Source organism: Dama dama, chromosome 17 (assembly GCF_033118175.1).
Source record: "Dama dama isolate Ldn47 chromosome 17, ASM3311817v1, whole genome shotgun sequence".
NCBI classification, from domain to species: Eukaryota; Metazoa; Chordata; class Mammalia; order Artiodactyla; family Cervidae; genus Dama; species Dama dama.
In genome coordinates, this window is record NC_083697.1 from 13,106,254 (window position 1) to 13,119,756 (window position 13,503).

Below are 13,503 nucleotides of genomic sequence, written 5' to 3' on the forward strand. Positions count from 1 at the left end.
ACATGGTAACCAGTTTTTATTACATGCCTCATCTTATAAATCTTATTTTTAAACTGAGTGCAACAGTCAAAATCATTTTGGAATTTTGAAAATTCAATAGATTCATACAAAAAAAATAGACTGAGTTTGAAATGATACAGCTAAATCACAAGTGTACAGTTAAATTTCTACCAGGGTAATAATACAACAGGAAAAAAATTTAATCAATTCATCTTGATACTTGTTAGCAGCTATGAACAAAGATATATTGATGTAGTAATAACTACAGACAGGTTATTAAAATTACCTTAGAAACTAAACATATGGTCTTTCCTTGTCCCCTATTAATGTTCGATTGTATGATAACAGCAACACTGCAGATACGACTTGGAGCTGACCCCTACTACACGTGCACCATAATAACACACACTAGGTGTGCAAACAGCAAGTAGAGTGCTACCCTCTCTAAGGTGCACCCTGGGGACTGATTTGAGTTCTGAGCAAGATTTACTAGGCTCTTGCCTATTTCCATGCTCTAAGCACAGACTAGTAAGAGGGTGGCTACTTATGGGTACAGGTCTTACACAATCCCAAAGTGTTCTTTTCCTAAAGTTGATTGATCTTGGTGGGGAATCAGACTTTGCAACCTCAGTCTTGAAAATACCATATGTCAAAGCAACCACAGAGTTGGTCTAAATCAGAAATGAATATATAGACAGAACCACATTGAGTTTTCCACTAAACTGTCTATAAACAGAGATCCAATAGCAAATACCCACAGCATATTCTGCATGAGTCATGTCCTGGCCTAACCATACTCAGTCTCACCAATCGATTCTACAGCACAGGGTCCAGGAGAGAGAAGAGACACACTCTCCAAGTGCATGTAGTTTGGTACACAAGGCAAAGCCCTGCTGCACACTCCCATACGCCCAGAAGCCAACGTGAATTTGAGCAAGACCCAGGTGTTCGTGATGGACAGGAAAGCCTGGTGTGCTGCAGTCCTTGGGGTCTCAAAGAGTAGGACACGACTGAACGACTGAACGGAAATGGAGTGCTTCCTCCTTCCAAATGTACTGTGGGCACTCCATAAAAACCATAGTGAAAACCTAATGACCATGATTGGGTACTGTATACCAATTACAAGGAAAAGTATGAGAGGACTGTGACTTTGTACATTATCTTTGTACTCTGTCCTCAGTACTCAAAAGAGTGCCTGGCACAAACAGCAGCTCAATAAGTACTGAAACAAGTGAACACTGACTGGATTATAATCACGACAGTTGCCCAGAAACACTGCCTGAACAAGATACTATTAAGAGAAGTCAGGCTCTATATTAAGACCAGTGGAAGCAAGTTGTGCCTTTGAAACTGGCAAGGCAATACAATCATTTCCCCTCAGTCTTGCACAACAGTTTACAACTTCATCTATTTTAATAGGCCCCATTCTATGATACTAAGACTTGTTCATCAGTGATGAACTTTCCAGGCCTCCACTTAGGAAGCTTACATTTGCATTTTCTATCCCACAGGTGTGAAGTTGCAATGTATCTAAATTCTCACTTTCCTCTTTGGGGAGGATATATTCCATTCAAAGAGTTGTAAGGGTAACATGTTGTTTGCCCTTTTGGGCTTTTGTGTTATTTCTAACCCCTGCTGCTTAAAAGTCTGTAGGACTGAACTTTCATATGGTTTAAAAAAAAAAAAAAAAAAAAGATTGAAGCTATTATGAGACTAGCTTTTCCCCAAAGAGCACATATACCTCAAGTCTTCTCTTAATATGTGTATAAGAGCATGTAGGGGTGTACTTTTGTTTGTTTTATTTCAGAACTTCTCTTTCTTGAATTCAGAGCAAGCACTGTGTCTTAAGTAAACAAACAAAATGGGTATGTGCATTTCTTTTCAAGAAACTAATAGGATTTAGGATGAGTTATCACCAGACCTTGCCAGTTTGTACTACTGTGCTAACATGAACACAAAGAGTAAGTTCCAGGTGATAGAAGGAGCTTTAGCTTCATTCTCACTACAGCCCAAACTCTACTTTTATGTGTCTAATTTTAGTTGGGGAAAATCCAACCAGTTCTTCTGGATGTGCAAGGCTGTGGAGAATCACAGCCAAGCTCTGTGTGAATCAGTCTGCGTGGCTATGAAGGAACCACGGACTGAACTGAATTTGTCAACTAAATATTTTCTTTGCAACTTCTCCATTGAATTTATCATAAGACTAATATATATTTTTTGATCTATCTAAGGATTTTCTTCAAAATATTCCAGGAGGCATATTTTCAGCCACTCTCTATGATAAATGGCTTGATGTTATTGATCAAGGGAATGAGGAGGAGAAAATAACTGCGACCCAGAGGTAATGATGCAATTTTCTCAACTCTGAGAAAATACAACCAACATACTCTTAGGAAAATATCAGCTTATAGTTTACAGCTGTGTCCATTAAAATAATGACCAGTATCAAAAGGTTTCACTTGATCATACCCATGGAAGCCAGTTTGAAAAGAGATGCACGCCTTATTGGTGACATTGTAATTGGTGTTTTTCTGCTAATCTTATTAATATGGAATGCTTGACCATTTTACACCTTCTGAATACACGAGATCGTTGGAGATGAAATCCATTGGTCTAAAAAGAGATGATAAAGAACCAATCTGCCAGCGGTATGATCTTAAATACAAACACATAACTAACCAGAGCAGTTCTTACCTGGCTCAGGAATTAAACTCGGTGAAACCTTTTTGTGTGCATTCATGCCTGGAACTGTGAGAATGGACTGTGGACATGGTATAAAAAGAAGTACTCTGTTCTCTGTATTTCCACTTACTGAGCAAAATGACTCGCTTTATTGATAAGTGCCTTTTTCTGTCATTAGGCTTCTAGACCAGCTGCCAAGAGCCAATGTAGTTTTTTTGCGATACCTTTTTGGAGTGTTACACAACATTGAGCAACATTCCTCATCCAATCAGATGACAGCTTATACTTTATCAGTGTGTATGACCGCAAGCATTCTTGGTCTGCTTAATTCTGGCAGCACTGCATTAGAAAACTTCACCAAGAAGGTAATGAGAGCTCTCATTTTTATGCCTTGCAGGGCAGAGTCCCCATTTTGAACCTGAAGTCTGTGGTATTAACTCTGGTGAACCAGTTGTTTAAAGTGCACATTTTAATTACACTGCCTTGGACTGGCAGAGGCCTGCTCTGGTTGGGCATGGGAAGGTGTGTTGCAACTGAGAACAGTCGAGTCACTTCTCCTTTGCCATCCAAGAGATTAAACAATAGACAGATAAGACTAGGACGGTGTGATAGAGAAGAACCTGGCTTTGGAGTCTGAGAACCAAGATTCAACTCTCAGCCTAATCACTGAGGGGAGTACAAACCTCCAAACTATGATTTCACCATTACACAATGATGACAACACCCAATACATCTGGTCAGTCTCGGCACATCTCAGGCGGCCTGGGCAATATGAGCACCAAAGGTTCCACACATACCGGCCTCACTCTGCCAGTTCTGGCTCACTCAGGAAAATACTTGGCTTCTATTGTGTCTCTGCTAGAGGATGAGGAGGCTAGTAAAATATTTCAGAACATCCTGACAGAGCCACAACATGCCTAAGAAGATCACAGCTCTTTTCCAAGCTCCCCTGGACAGCAAGTGTGAGGCAAGGCAATGCAGTTAGACAGACAGACTTGTTTTCTCTCCAGATGCTTTCTTCCGTCACAAACCCTAACACGCCACACAGAAACCTCTGCTACCCAAGTTTCAGATAGTTCTTCACTGAAGTGAATTTCAAAATTTGTGTTGCATTTGATGCTTTATCAAGTTTAATGAGATGCTATATATAAATTCTATCTCAAGAAAACTAGAAAAAAGCTCAATAAAAATAAATAAAACTTAATAAGAAAATATACATTTTTGTCCCAAACATCCTATGTAGGCTACTTAAAAATCATCCTAGTTTTAAGCATGTAGCAATCATTACAAAATTTTAGCTATCAGACTAGGCCACATATTATAATTTTAGTCCACCGACTAAAAGAATTTTAAAATTTGTGCCCAAAGTACTCTTGAAAGGATTAGTTATTTCTTAGAAAAAGCTGATGCATATATCATATATATATATATTTTAAATCAAGTGAATTTTTCTGACTTCTTTTGCATTTTTTGTGAGAGCCAAGATTCATGTATGAAATGTGATTTACTATTAGGCCATATGTACAGTAATACCCCATTTTTTGCCCCTCTGTGTTACAGATTTCTTTCATACAATTTCTCATTGAAAACTGTCTCAAGATATTTGGAGAAGATATCACGTCTCTCTTTGGACCGAAGTCAGTGAGTTGTGATAACACTGATAGCACTGACATCACTGATAACAGTGAGAAGGTTGCAGGTACGTGAATAATGTAACTGGCTTTGATGCAAAAGACAGCAAGGCTGCCAGGGTCAATGGGAGATCTTGGAGTCCAAAGCACATTCTAAGGGCAGTAATTTCCATCCGCTCCAAGACATGGGAAGTTCCCCACTTGTGAGATCAAAGAAAGGATAAGACTGTTCTGATTTCAAGAAGCTACTAATACAGCTTTAGAAGACATCATGGTTCAGTTCAGTTCATTTGCTCAGTCGAGTCTGACTCTTTATGATCCCAAGGACTGCACTGACCCCAACTACTTGGGGTCAAGGGCTGCAGCGTGCCAGGCCTCCCTGTCCATCACCAACTCCCGGAGCTTACTTAAACTCATGTCCATCGAATCAGTGATGCCATCCAACCATCTCACCCTCTCTGGTCCCCTTCTCCTCCTGCCTTCAATCTTTCCCAGCATCAGGGATTTTTCCAATGAGTTAGTTCTTTGCATCAGGTGGCCAAAGTATTGGAGTTTCGGCTTCAGCATCAGTCCTTCCAATGAACACCCAGGACTGATCTCCTTAAGGATGGACCGGTTGGATCTCCTTGCAGTCCAAGGGACTCTCAAGAGGCTTCTCCAACACCACAGTCGAAAAGCATCAATTTTTCAGCACTCAGCTTTCTTCACAGTACAACTCTCACATCCATACATGACCACTGGAAAACCATAGCCTTGACCAGACGGACCTTTGTTGGCAAGGTAATGTCTCTGCTTTTTAATGTGCTATCTAGGTTGGTCATAACTTTCCTTCCAAGGAGTAAGCGTCTTTTAATTTCATGGCTGCAGTCACCATCCGCAGTGATTTTGGAGCCCCAAAAAATAAAGTCTGACACTGTTTCCACTGTCTCCCCACCTATTTCCCATGAGGTGATGGGACCAGATGCCATGATCTTAGTTTTCTGAATGTTGAGCTTTAAGCCAACTTTTTCACTCTCCTCTTTCACTTTCATCAAGAGGCTTTTTAGTTCCTCTTCACGCTCTGCCATAAGGGTGGTGTCATCTGCATATCTGAGGTTATTGATATTTCTCCTGGCAATCTTGATTCCAGCTTGTGCTTCTTCCAGCCCAGCGTTTCTCATGATGTACTCTGCATATAAGTTAAATAAGCAGGGTGACAATGTACAGCCTTGACGAACTCCTTTTGCTATTTGGAACCAGTCTGTTGTTCCGTGTCTAGTTCTAACTGTTGCTTCCTGACCTGCATACAGGTTTCTCAAGAGGCAGGTCAGGTGGTCTGGTATTCCCATCTCCGTCAGAATTTTCCAAAGTTTATTCGAGCGTGATCCACACAGTCGAAGGCTTTGGCATAGTCAATAAAGCAGAAATAGATGTTTTTCTGGAACTCTCTTGCTTTTTCGATGATCCAGTGGATACTGGCAATTTGATCTCTGGTTCCTCTGCCTTTTCAAAACCAGCTTGGATATCTGGAAGTTCTCAGCTCACATATTGCTGAAGCCTGGCTTGGAGCATTTTGAGCATTACTTTACTAGCATGTGAGATGAGTGCAATTGTGCGGTAGTTTGAGCATTCTTTGGGATTGCCTTTCTTAGGGATTGGAATGAAAACTGACCTTTTCCAGTCCTGTGGCCCCTGCTGAGTTTTCCAAATTTGTTGACATATTGAGTGCAGCACTTTCACAGCATCATCTTTCAGGATTTGAAATAGCTCAACTGGAATTCCATCACATCCACTAGCTCGGTTCGAAGTGATGCTTTCTAAGGCCCACTTGACTTCACATTCCAGGATGTCTGGCTCTACGTGAGTGATCACACCATTGTGATTATCTGGGTCATGAAGATCTTCTTTGTACAGTTCTTCTGTGTATTCTTGCCACCTCTTCTTAATATCTTCTGCTTCTGTTAGGTCCATACCATTTCTGTCCTTTCTTGAACCCATCTTTGCATGTAATGTTCCCCTGGTATCTCTAATTTTCTTGAAGAGATCTCTAGTCTTTCCCATTCTGTTGTTTTCCTCTATTTCTTTGCATTGATCGCTGAGGAAGGCTTTCTTCTCTCTCCTGGCTATTCTTTGGAACTCTGCATTCAAATGGGAATATCTTTCCTTTTCTCCTTTGCTTTTCGCTTCTCTTTGTTTCAGAGCTATTTGTCAGGCCTCCTCAGACAACCATTTTGCCTTTTTGCATTTCTTTTCCATGGGGATGCTCTTGATCCCTGTCTCCTGTACAATGTCACGAACCTCTGTTCATAGTTCATCAGGCTCTCTGTCTATCAGATTTAGTCCCTTAAATCTATTTCTCACTTCCACTCTATAGTCATCAGGGATTTGATTTAGGTCATACCTGAATGGTCTAGTGGTCTTCCCTGCTTTCTTCAGTTTAAGTCTGCATTTGGCAATAAGGAGTTCATGATCTGAGGCACAGTCAGCTCCTGGTCTTGTTTTTGCTGACTGTATAGAGCTTCTCCATCTTTGGCTGCAAAGAATATAATCAATCTGATTTCGGTGTTGACCATCTGGTGATGTCCATGTGTATGTGGTGATGTCTGGCAATGTCTTAGGTTAGGGCTTTTCTCGGGACAGTTCTCTTTCTCTCTCTCTGGCTATCCCACAGTCCGGGTTCCTATCTCACATTAGTTCCCTCAGATTGCCCTCGGGGCATTCAGGCCCGGTCCTTACTCTAAGCAATGCAGCCCATGCCTCCCGGTTCAGCCCCCACTTCCTGGTGGTGGATGCCAGCGCCTGGGCTACTTTTCTGCTGGGAGTTGCCGTTGGGCACATAATCTGTGGGTTTTCTTTATTTATATATTTAATTTTCCTGCCGGTTATGTTGTCCTCTGAGATTCCAAAACTCCCCACAGACCCGCTATGAGAGTGTTTCCTGGTGTTTGGAAACTTCTCCTCTTTTAAGACTCCCTTCCCAGGACAGATCTCTGTCCCTGCCTCTTTTGTCTCCCTTTTTATCTTTTATATTTTGTCCTACCTCCTCTCAAAAACAATGGGCTGCCTTTCTGGGTGCCTGATGTCCTCTGCCAGCATTCAGAAGTTGTTTCGTGGAATTTGCTCAGCGTTCAAATGGTCTTCGGATGAATTTGTGAGGGAGAAAGTGGTCTCCCCGGCCTATTCCTCTGCAATCGTAGGACCACCCCTGAGACTTGAACTCTCGAGTCTATCTCCACAGCAAGCTCACTTTCCATTCTGCTTCAGAGCCAGGCTGCGAATGGAACTGGACTAAATATTTATGTGTTTGTTTTTTTTGTTTAAATCTTTCCTCTTATTATCCCTGCTACCCTGCTACATTTCCAATATTGTCCCATTGATATTTCTGTCTCTGAATAAAATGTCTCACTAATTTAAGAAGTATTGGGGCCAGAAGAGAATTTCTACTTAAAGTATTTTTATTCTCATAATTGTTATTCTATACCCACAAAGTTTCAACATTTCACTTTTTAACATTCAAACCCTAATTTGAACATGAGGAAACACTAACCTAAATCTTGTCAGGATTGTTTAAGAAAGATGAGGTTATAAAGTTAACCTGTTTAACAGTCCCTGGCAACCCACTCCAGTATTATTATCTGGGAAATCCCATAGACAGGAGCCTGATAGACTACAGTCCACAGCGTTGCAAGAGTTGGACACGACTGAACAACTGAGCACCATACTTTTCGTGGCTACAGTATGTACGTTTATTGGTCACAGAGCCAACAAGAACTCTAACACCAACCAATGAGGATTACGAAAGGGCCATCTTGGCCTGAAAATAAAAGTATAGGGCTTAATGTCTATTTTGCTTTCCATCTATGCTCACAGGGTAGCTGGACGTATAGCTTTGTAGCAACTGATGGAGCGTTCTTCCTGAGCATTCTTATTAAAGCTGAACAATGAATGAATACATTTGGAATCCATGAATACCTTTGGGTGGTTTTAGAAATAAAATAATCAGGTTAAGAGCAGGGAAACCAGGGTGCATAAAGCAACTCAACCCATATAAACATGTATCCTTTTAACATTTGTACATATTAATTAGGAGAATTTCTTCCTGAATTTAGGAGTGCATTTGCTTTCTTCATCATCTCCTTTAAAAATGATGGCGGTATGATGTCAAGGCAGGAAGAGCCTAAGGCAAAGTGATGACATTCCTTCAGGAATGCACACCTTCTGGAGGCTGCAAAATCAAATGGAGAATGGGGGTGGGGTCTGCTTGTGGGGGAGCTGACTGATGTCTAGGCTGCCTTAGGCCCTTTGAAGGAGGGAAATTACCTTTATTAAGGCTGCTATGTGACATGTCTTGCACGGAGTAGTACATTATGTTATGTAGTCCAGCGAGGTGTAAGTGTTGCAGGAAGGGGGACCCCTTCCAGGGCCCGAAACTGGGCTCTTGTCTAACACTCGGAAATGAATTGTCCGAGGAGACACATGCTGACAAAGCAAAAGATTTTATTGGGAAAGGGCATCCAGGTGGAGAGCAGTAGGTAAGGGAACCCAGGAGAACTGCTCTGCCACGTGGCTCGCAGTCTTGAGTTTTATGGTTTTGGGATTAGTTTCCGGGTGGTCTTTGGCCAATCATTCTTATTCAGAGTCTTTCTTGGTGGCGCACGCATCGCTCAGCCAAGATGGATGCTAGCAAGAGGGATTCTGGGAGGTGGACGGACAGGTAGTGTCTCCTCTCGATCTTTCCCGAACTCTTCTGGCTGGTGGTGGCCTATTAGTTCCGTATTCCTTATCAGGATCTCCTGCCATAAAACAACTCATGCAAATGGTTACTGTGGTGCCTGGCCAGGGTGGGCGGTTTCAATCAGTGTGCTTCCCTAACAACTCCCCCCTGAGAGACTTCATACTCAAGATGCTTCTTGGGAATCGGGGCGGAGGTCTCTTTCTTCTGTAACTTCTTCCTGCTGTGCCTGGGCGTAGGCCTGCCTAGCAGAGCAGAAGTCTCTCTCTACCTGACCTAAGTTGGGGTGTTTTATATCTGAAACCAGCTTTTACTCTTGTAATAACAGCAACTTAGTTTGAAACTGTCAGCTCCTCTCAGAGGTAAAATAGACAGGGGCCAAACAGGAGACGTAACAGGATGGTCATCACTGGTCCCCAGAAACAGGAGGCACTGCTGGGATGATTGGCTGGTGGTCAAGCAACAGAGCTGTGTTCTAAGAATCTTATGTTTAGTCTGAAGTTACCATCTTCCACCTGGGTGGGGGCTCTAGTTCTGTAGAAGAACTCAAAAGACATTGTTATGCATTTTTTTTTTTTTTTTTTTGAGTAGGAACCAGGACCCGTCTCAAGGCTGTACCACCATTTGATTGTTTCCCCTCTGTTTCTGTATTTTTTTCCTTCTCTGATTGGCAATTGTTTGAATCTACCCTTTGGAACTCAGGGAAGGTCAAGCAGGCTGAATAAAGCCTATATTTTACAGTACAGCAGATCTGTAGTCCACATTTGCCACCCCACAGAGTCCTGTTCAGTTTTATTTAGGGAACAGGGCAACTATGACTGTGATAACTTTTTGTCAAAATGGGGCATAGGACCGCCTCAGCTTGGAGAAGAGACACTGAATTGGTAGTATTCCTGAGTTCCAAGTCTTAGATCTGAGCCTTGTATGATTAAAATCTCAATCCCTTGGTCTGCCATTTTGTTGTAACATACCCAGTTAGTAGTAGCTTGAGAAGGGATAACTGGAGTTTTGATAGACAAAGTAAATCTCTTTCTTTTAGAAGAATAGGCCTGAAATCCAGTCTGGACCTGGCACTTCAGGGAGACTTATAGCCAGGTGGCCAGTTGCCTAGTTTTATAAAAAGTAAGGTAGAAGTTACTAGCTTCCAGCAGACATTGTTTTGAGAATGGTGGCATCTAAGCCTGACAGGACTCAGAAAACTCAAATGTTTAGCAATACAATGTCTAATCTGAAATTACACCCATAGTAACACCTGGTTATTTCCCAGGATGTCTGAACCATAGCTGAGTACTCTATTTTGACTTTTAATTGTAAAATTTTTTCTTTAATAGCCAAAGTAGATGGCACCATTAATGATGTCAGTGTTTCTCTAGGTATGAGAAGATGCAAGAATTGGGACTCATAAAATCTCTTGAAAAGATCTAACTATCTGAAGGCCTGTTCTGCCAGTTTTTTCCAGAGCACGGAACACCTCATTCTTGATCTTCACCCTGAACTCCTTTCAGGGCCGTTGGAATTCAGCAGTTGCAGTGGCCATGATATAATCGCTGTAGATGTAGATGGCAAGTGTCAATCTTCAGTTAGCAAAGCCCCTTTTTGCTCACAAACTTGACCACGACTTTGAGGGAGGCATTTCATGACCATTTTATCCCATGGTGCTGAGAATGTCCATTCTCAGGTTTGGCAAAGATTTTGTCGACCGGCCTCTCAATGTGCTGTTACTGGATTAGGCCATAAAACAGTATCTCAAATTCTCTGGACCACCTGTCTTACTAGCCTCTTGGTCCAGGAAAACATTCCCTCTTGTTGCTTTTTCTCATATCTAGAGTTACACTGTCATCATCATTGATTTCATAAGGAACTATATATTATTCTATCAGAGGCCTCAGTCACACATTTGGCACTGTAAGAAATAGCAATTCTGTAAAACAGGTGAAATACAAAGAACGTAGCCAGCAGTATTAGTAAAGTCACAAGTAAGACCTAAGAGCTTCTATTAAATGTAGCCCAGTATATCCCAGGTCATCTGACTTATTCTACTCTGTACAAATCTTTATCTTTCAGGGAAATTATTCATTGGCACCACCATCTATAAGGCACATAGCCCAGTTTTCTAGTGTTACTAGACTGATTATCCTTAGTATGATTTAATTGTTTTTAACACAGAGGAGACTTTAAACTTAAATTACCATAGCTTAGTGTTATCTATATAAATCTATCTCATAATTGTGGGAGATTTCTTTTTCTTTTGCTAAAACCTTTTTTGTTGCTCTGATTGAGCTTGAGGAATAGGAAAAGGCTCAAATTTATGGCCGGAGTCAGAGTAGGCATTATTAATTGGCCCAGTGAGGGGATCCCGTCTGGTAGTATCATAGTAACCTGAATATGACTATAATTTTTCCAAGTAAATTTCCCCAGGGCCAACCAGTTAGAGTCTTGTAGTAGAGAAATTTACCAAGGTAACCCAGAGCTAGACACAGATAATTGGCCACAAACCCAACAATTGGATTGATTTTTAAAACTAGCATAGTATCAGGCCTATGATAGAAAAGCATTTGATTTATATACAAAGGTCTAAGAAGTCAAGAGAACAATATAAACGATCATATGAATCAGGTCCAGTATCTTGGACAAGCTGGCTACCTCTGATGTCGTTGTCTTCTCATCCTGGTGTACTGTAGTTTTTCTTGTTTGAGCATCATTTTAAGGTGAGATCAGGTCAGCTGTCTTCTCTATAGACCAATCCAGTGTAGGGGCCTTTGGAAGTGGGAATTAATCTAAGAGTTAATTTCCCTTCAGTTTCATTGTGCATGAGCTAATTAAGAGTACCTGACAAAAAGTCTTTCCATCCAGGTTGGAGAGAGTTTCTTAAATTACGTCTTTTTTCAGTCCTGGTTGCAGGTCATGAGGCATCTGATCTTCGTCCAAAGATAGATTACTGAGACAAGCTTCAGAAACAAACTTTCACATTAATATCACATAACAGAATTGATCATAGACTTTTTATTTTGCTGAAACACTTATAGGATCTCAGACTGAACTTTTAATATAAAACAGGACTGGGAAACTCACACCAAAGGCTTATCACAGATTTTGCCTAACAAATCTAGGTGAACTCTTTTCTTTTAAGGTCTCAAAAATTCCTTGAGATTTTTGTACCTGTTAGTGAGGTAACCTTTTTAGCTCATTTGATAAACTTACTGGAAACTTACGAGTTTTAGATTTCTGGAGGAGTCAGACAGAGAGAAAATATAATTGTTTTGTTTATAACATGTAATTTTACCAAATTATTTTTATAATTAGTTTAAGAGGAAGGTTTTTTCCATTCCCGGAAAACACACAATTTAAACCTGTAATTTCTCAGATAGAAACCATAAAAGTTATAAGCATATTCGCTGGTTCATTCAGTCCTTTGTTAACTTTTGTGAAGTCATCAGGTTTTTCATCAGAATACCAAGACATATCAAAATGTTAAGAACTCTATATACTTTCTAGGATATCTGTATTAGTAATTATTCATACATTATAACATGAGCGGATTTATTACTCATTTGATAACCTTTTTCATGTAATTTAACCAACCAAATAAACAGTTTAATATCTCTCTTTGGGATGTTTCAGGGGCCCTCTGAAACATCCCAAAGTTAGCTAGATGTCAAAGAAACTTCAAAAGAATTCAATTCAGGAAGTTTTATCGAAAAGATCAATTAAAAGCTTTAGAACATTTGGTCAGATTCAGTCAATGTTGATGGGTGTATCATTTAGCTTGTTGATATGTCACAATGGGTGCAAATACCAAGGCTCAAGGTCTAGTGAAAGTCAGCTCCGCCATCTTGGACCTAATTAGCTCTAACCAGTTTTCTTATGACCGTGTCATTTTTAACAAAATCTATTTATTTAACTAATTGTAATCTAATTTTAGAAAATCTTGATCATGCATAACTCTTTTTAGTATTTTTTTACTCTTTTTTTTACTGAAAGCACACTTCCTGCTTTCCTTTAGCAACCAAGAGCTAACTTTTATATTAGCATTTTATAGATTGGTGAGCATAAATACCAGTGATAATTTCTAAAACCCTTGCTTTTTTAAAACATTTTAGGATGGCATCAAACATTATTTATTTATAGTCCCAAATCTCTTTAGTTTTTCTGTAAAAAGAAATCAGTGTTTAGTAGTAAGTGTTTCAAAATCTTATTTCATTTGGAAATGACCTAATTATTTAATAGACTTTCAATACTTAGTTTAGCACAACCCTTAGAAATTCAAGTTACGCCAATCTGGGGAGACTATTGTAGACAGATATTTTTAAAGAATAATTATTCTTAATAGAGTTTATATATAAACTCATACCTCATTTACATATTTTAGACGTTTTTTCACTCGAGGTAATTTCTTTGTTGACAAACTTGTAATAGGTATAATATTTAACTTATATTAAACCTAGGTACAATGAAAATATTCTACTTGATGTTAATTAC

General features: G+C 40.1%; 1 protein-coding gene across 1 annotated transcript in view; it reads left to right on the forward strand.

Annotated features, from left to right (window-relative positions):
• Positions 1 to 13,503, forward strand: part of LOC133071573 (uncharacterized) — a 63,293-nt gene that overhangs the window by 23,841 nt on the left and 25,949 nt on the right. Inside the window, exons 9-11 of the mRNA XM_061164080.1 lie at positions 2,232 to 2,341; positions 2,861 to 3,047; positions 4,243 to 4,381. Of these exons, the coding sequence (XP_061020063.1) occupies positions 2,232 to 2,341; positions 2,861 to 3,047; positions 4,243 to 4,381 (436 nt within the window). The remainder of the gene's footprint in view (positions 1 to 2,231; positions 2,342 to 2,860; positions 3,048 to 4,242; positions 4,382 to 13,503) is intronic.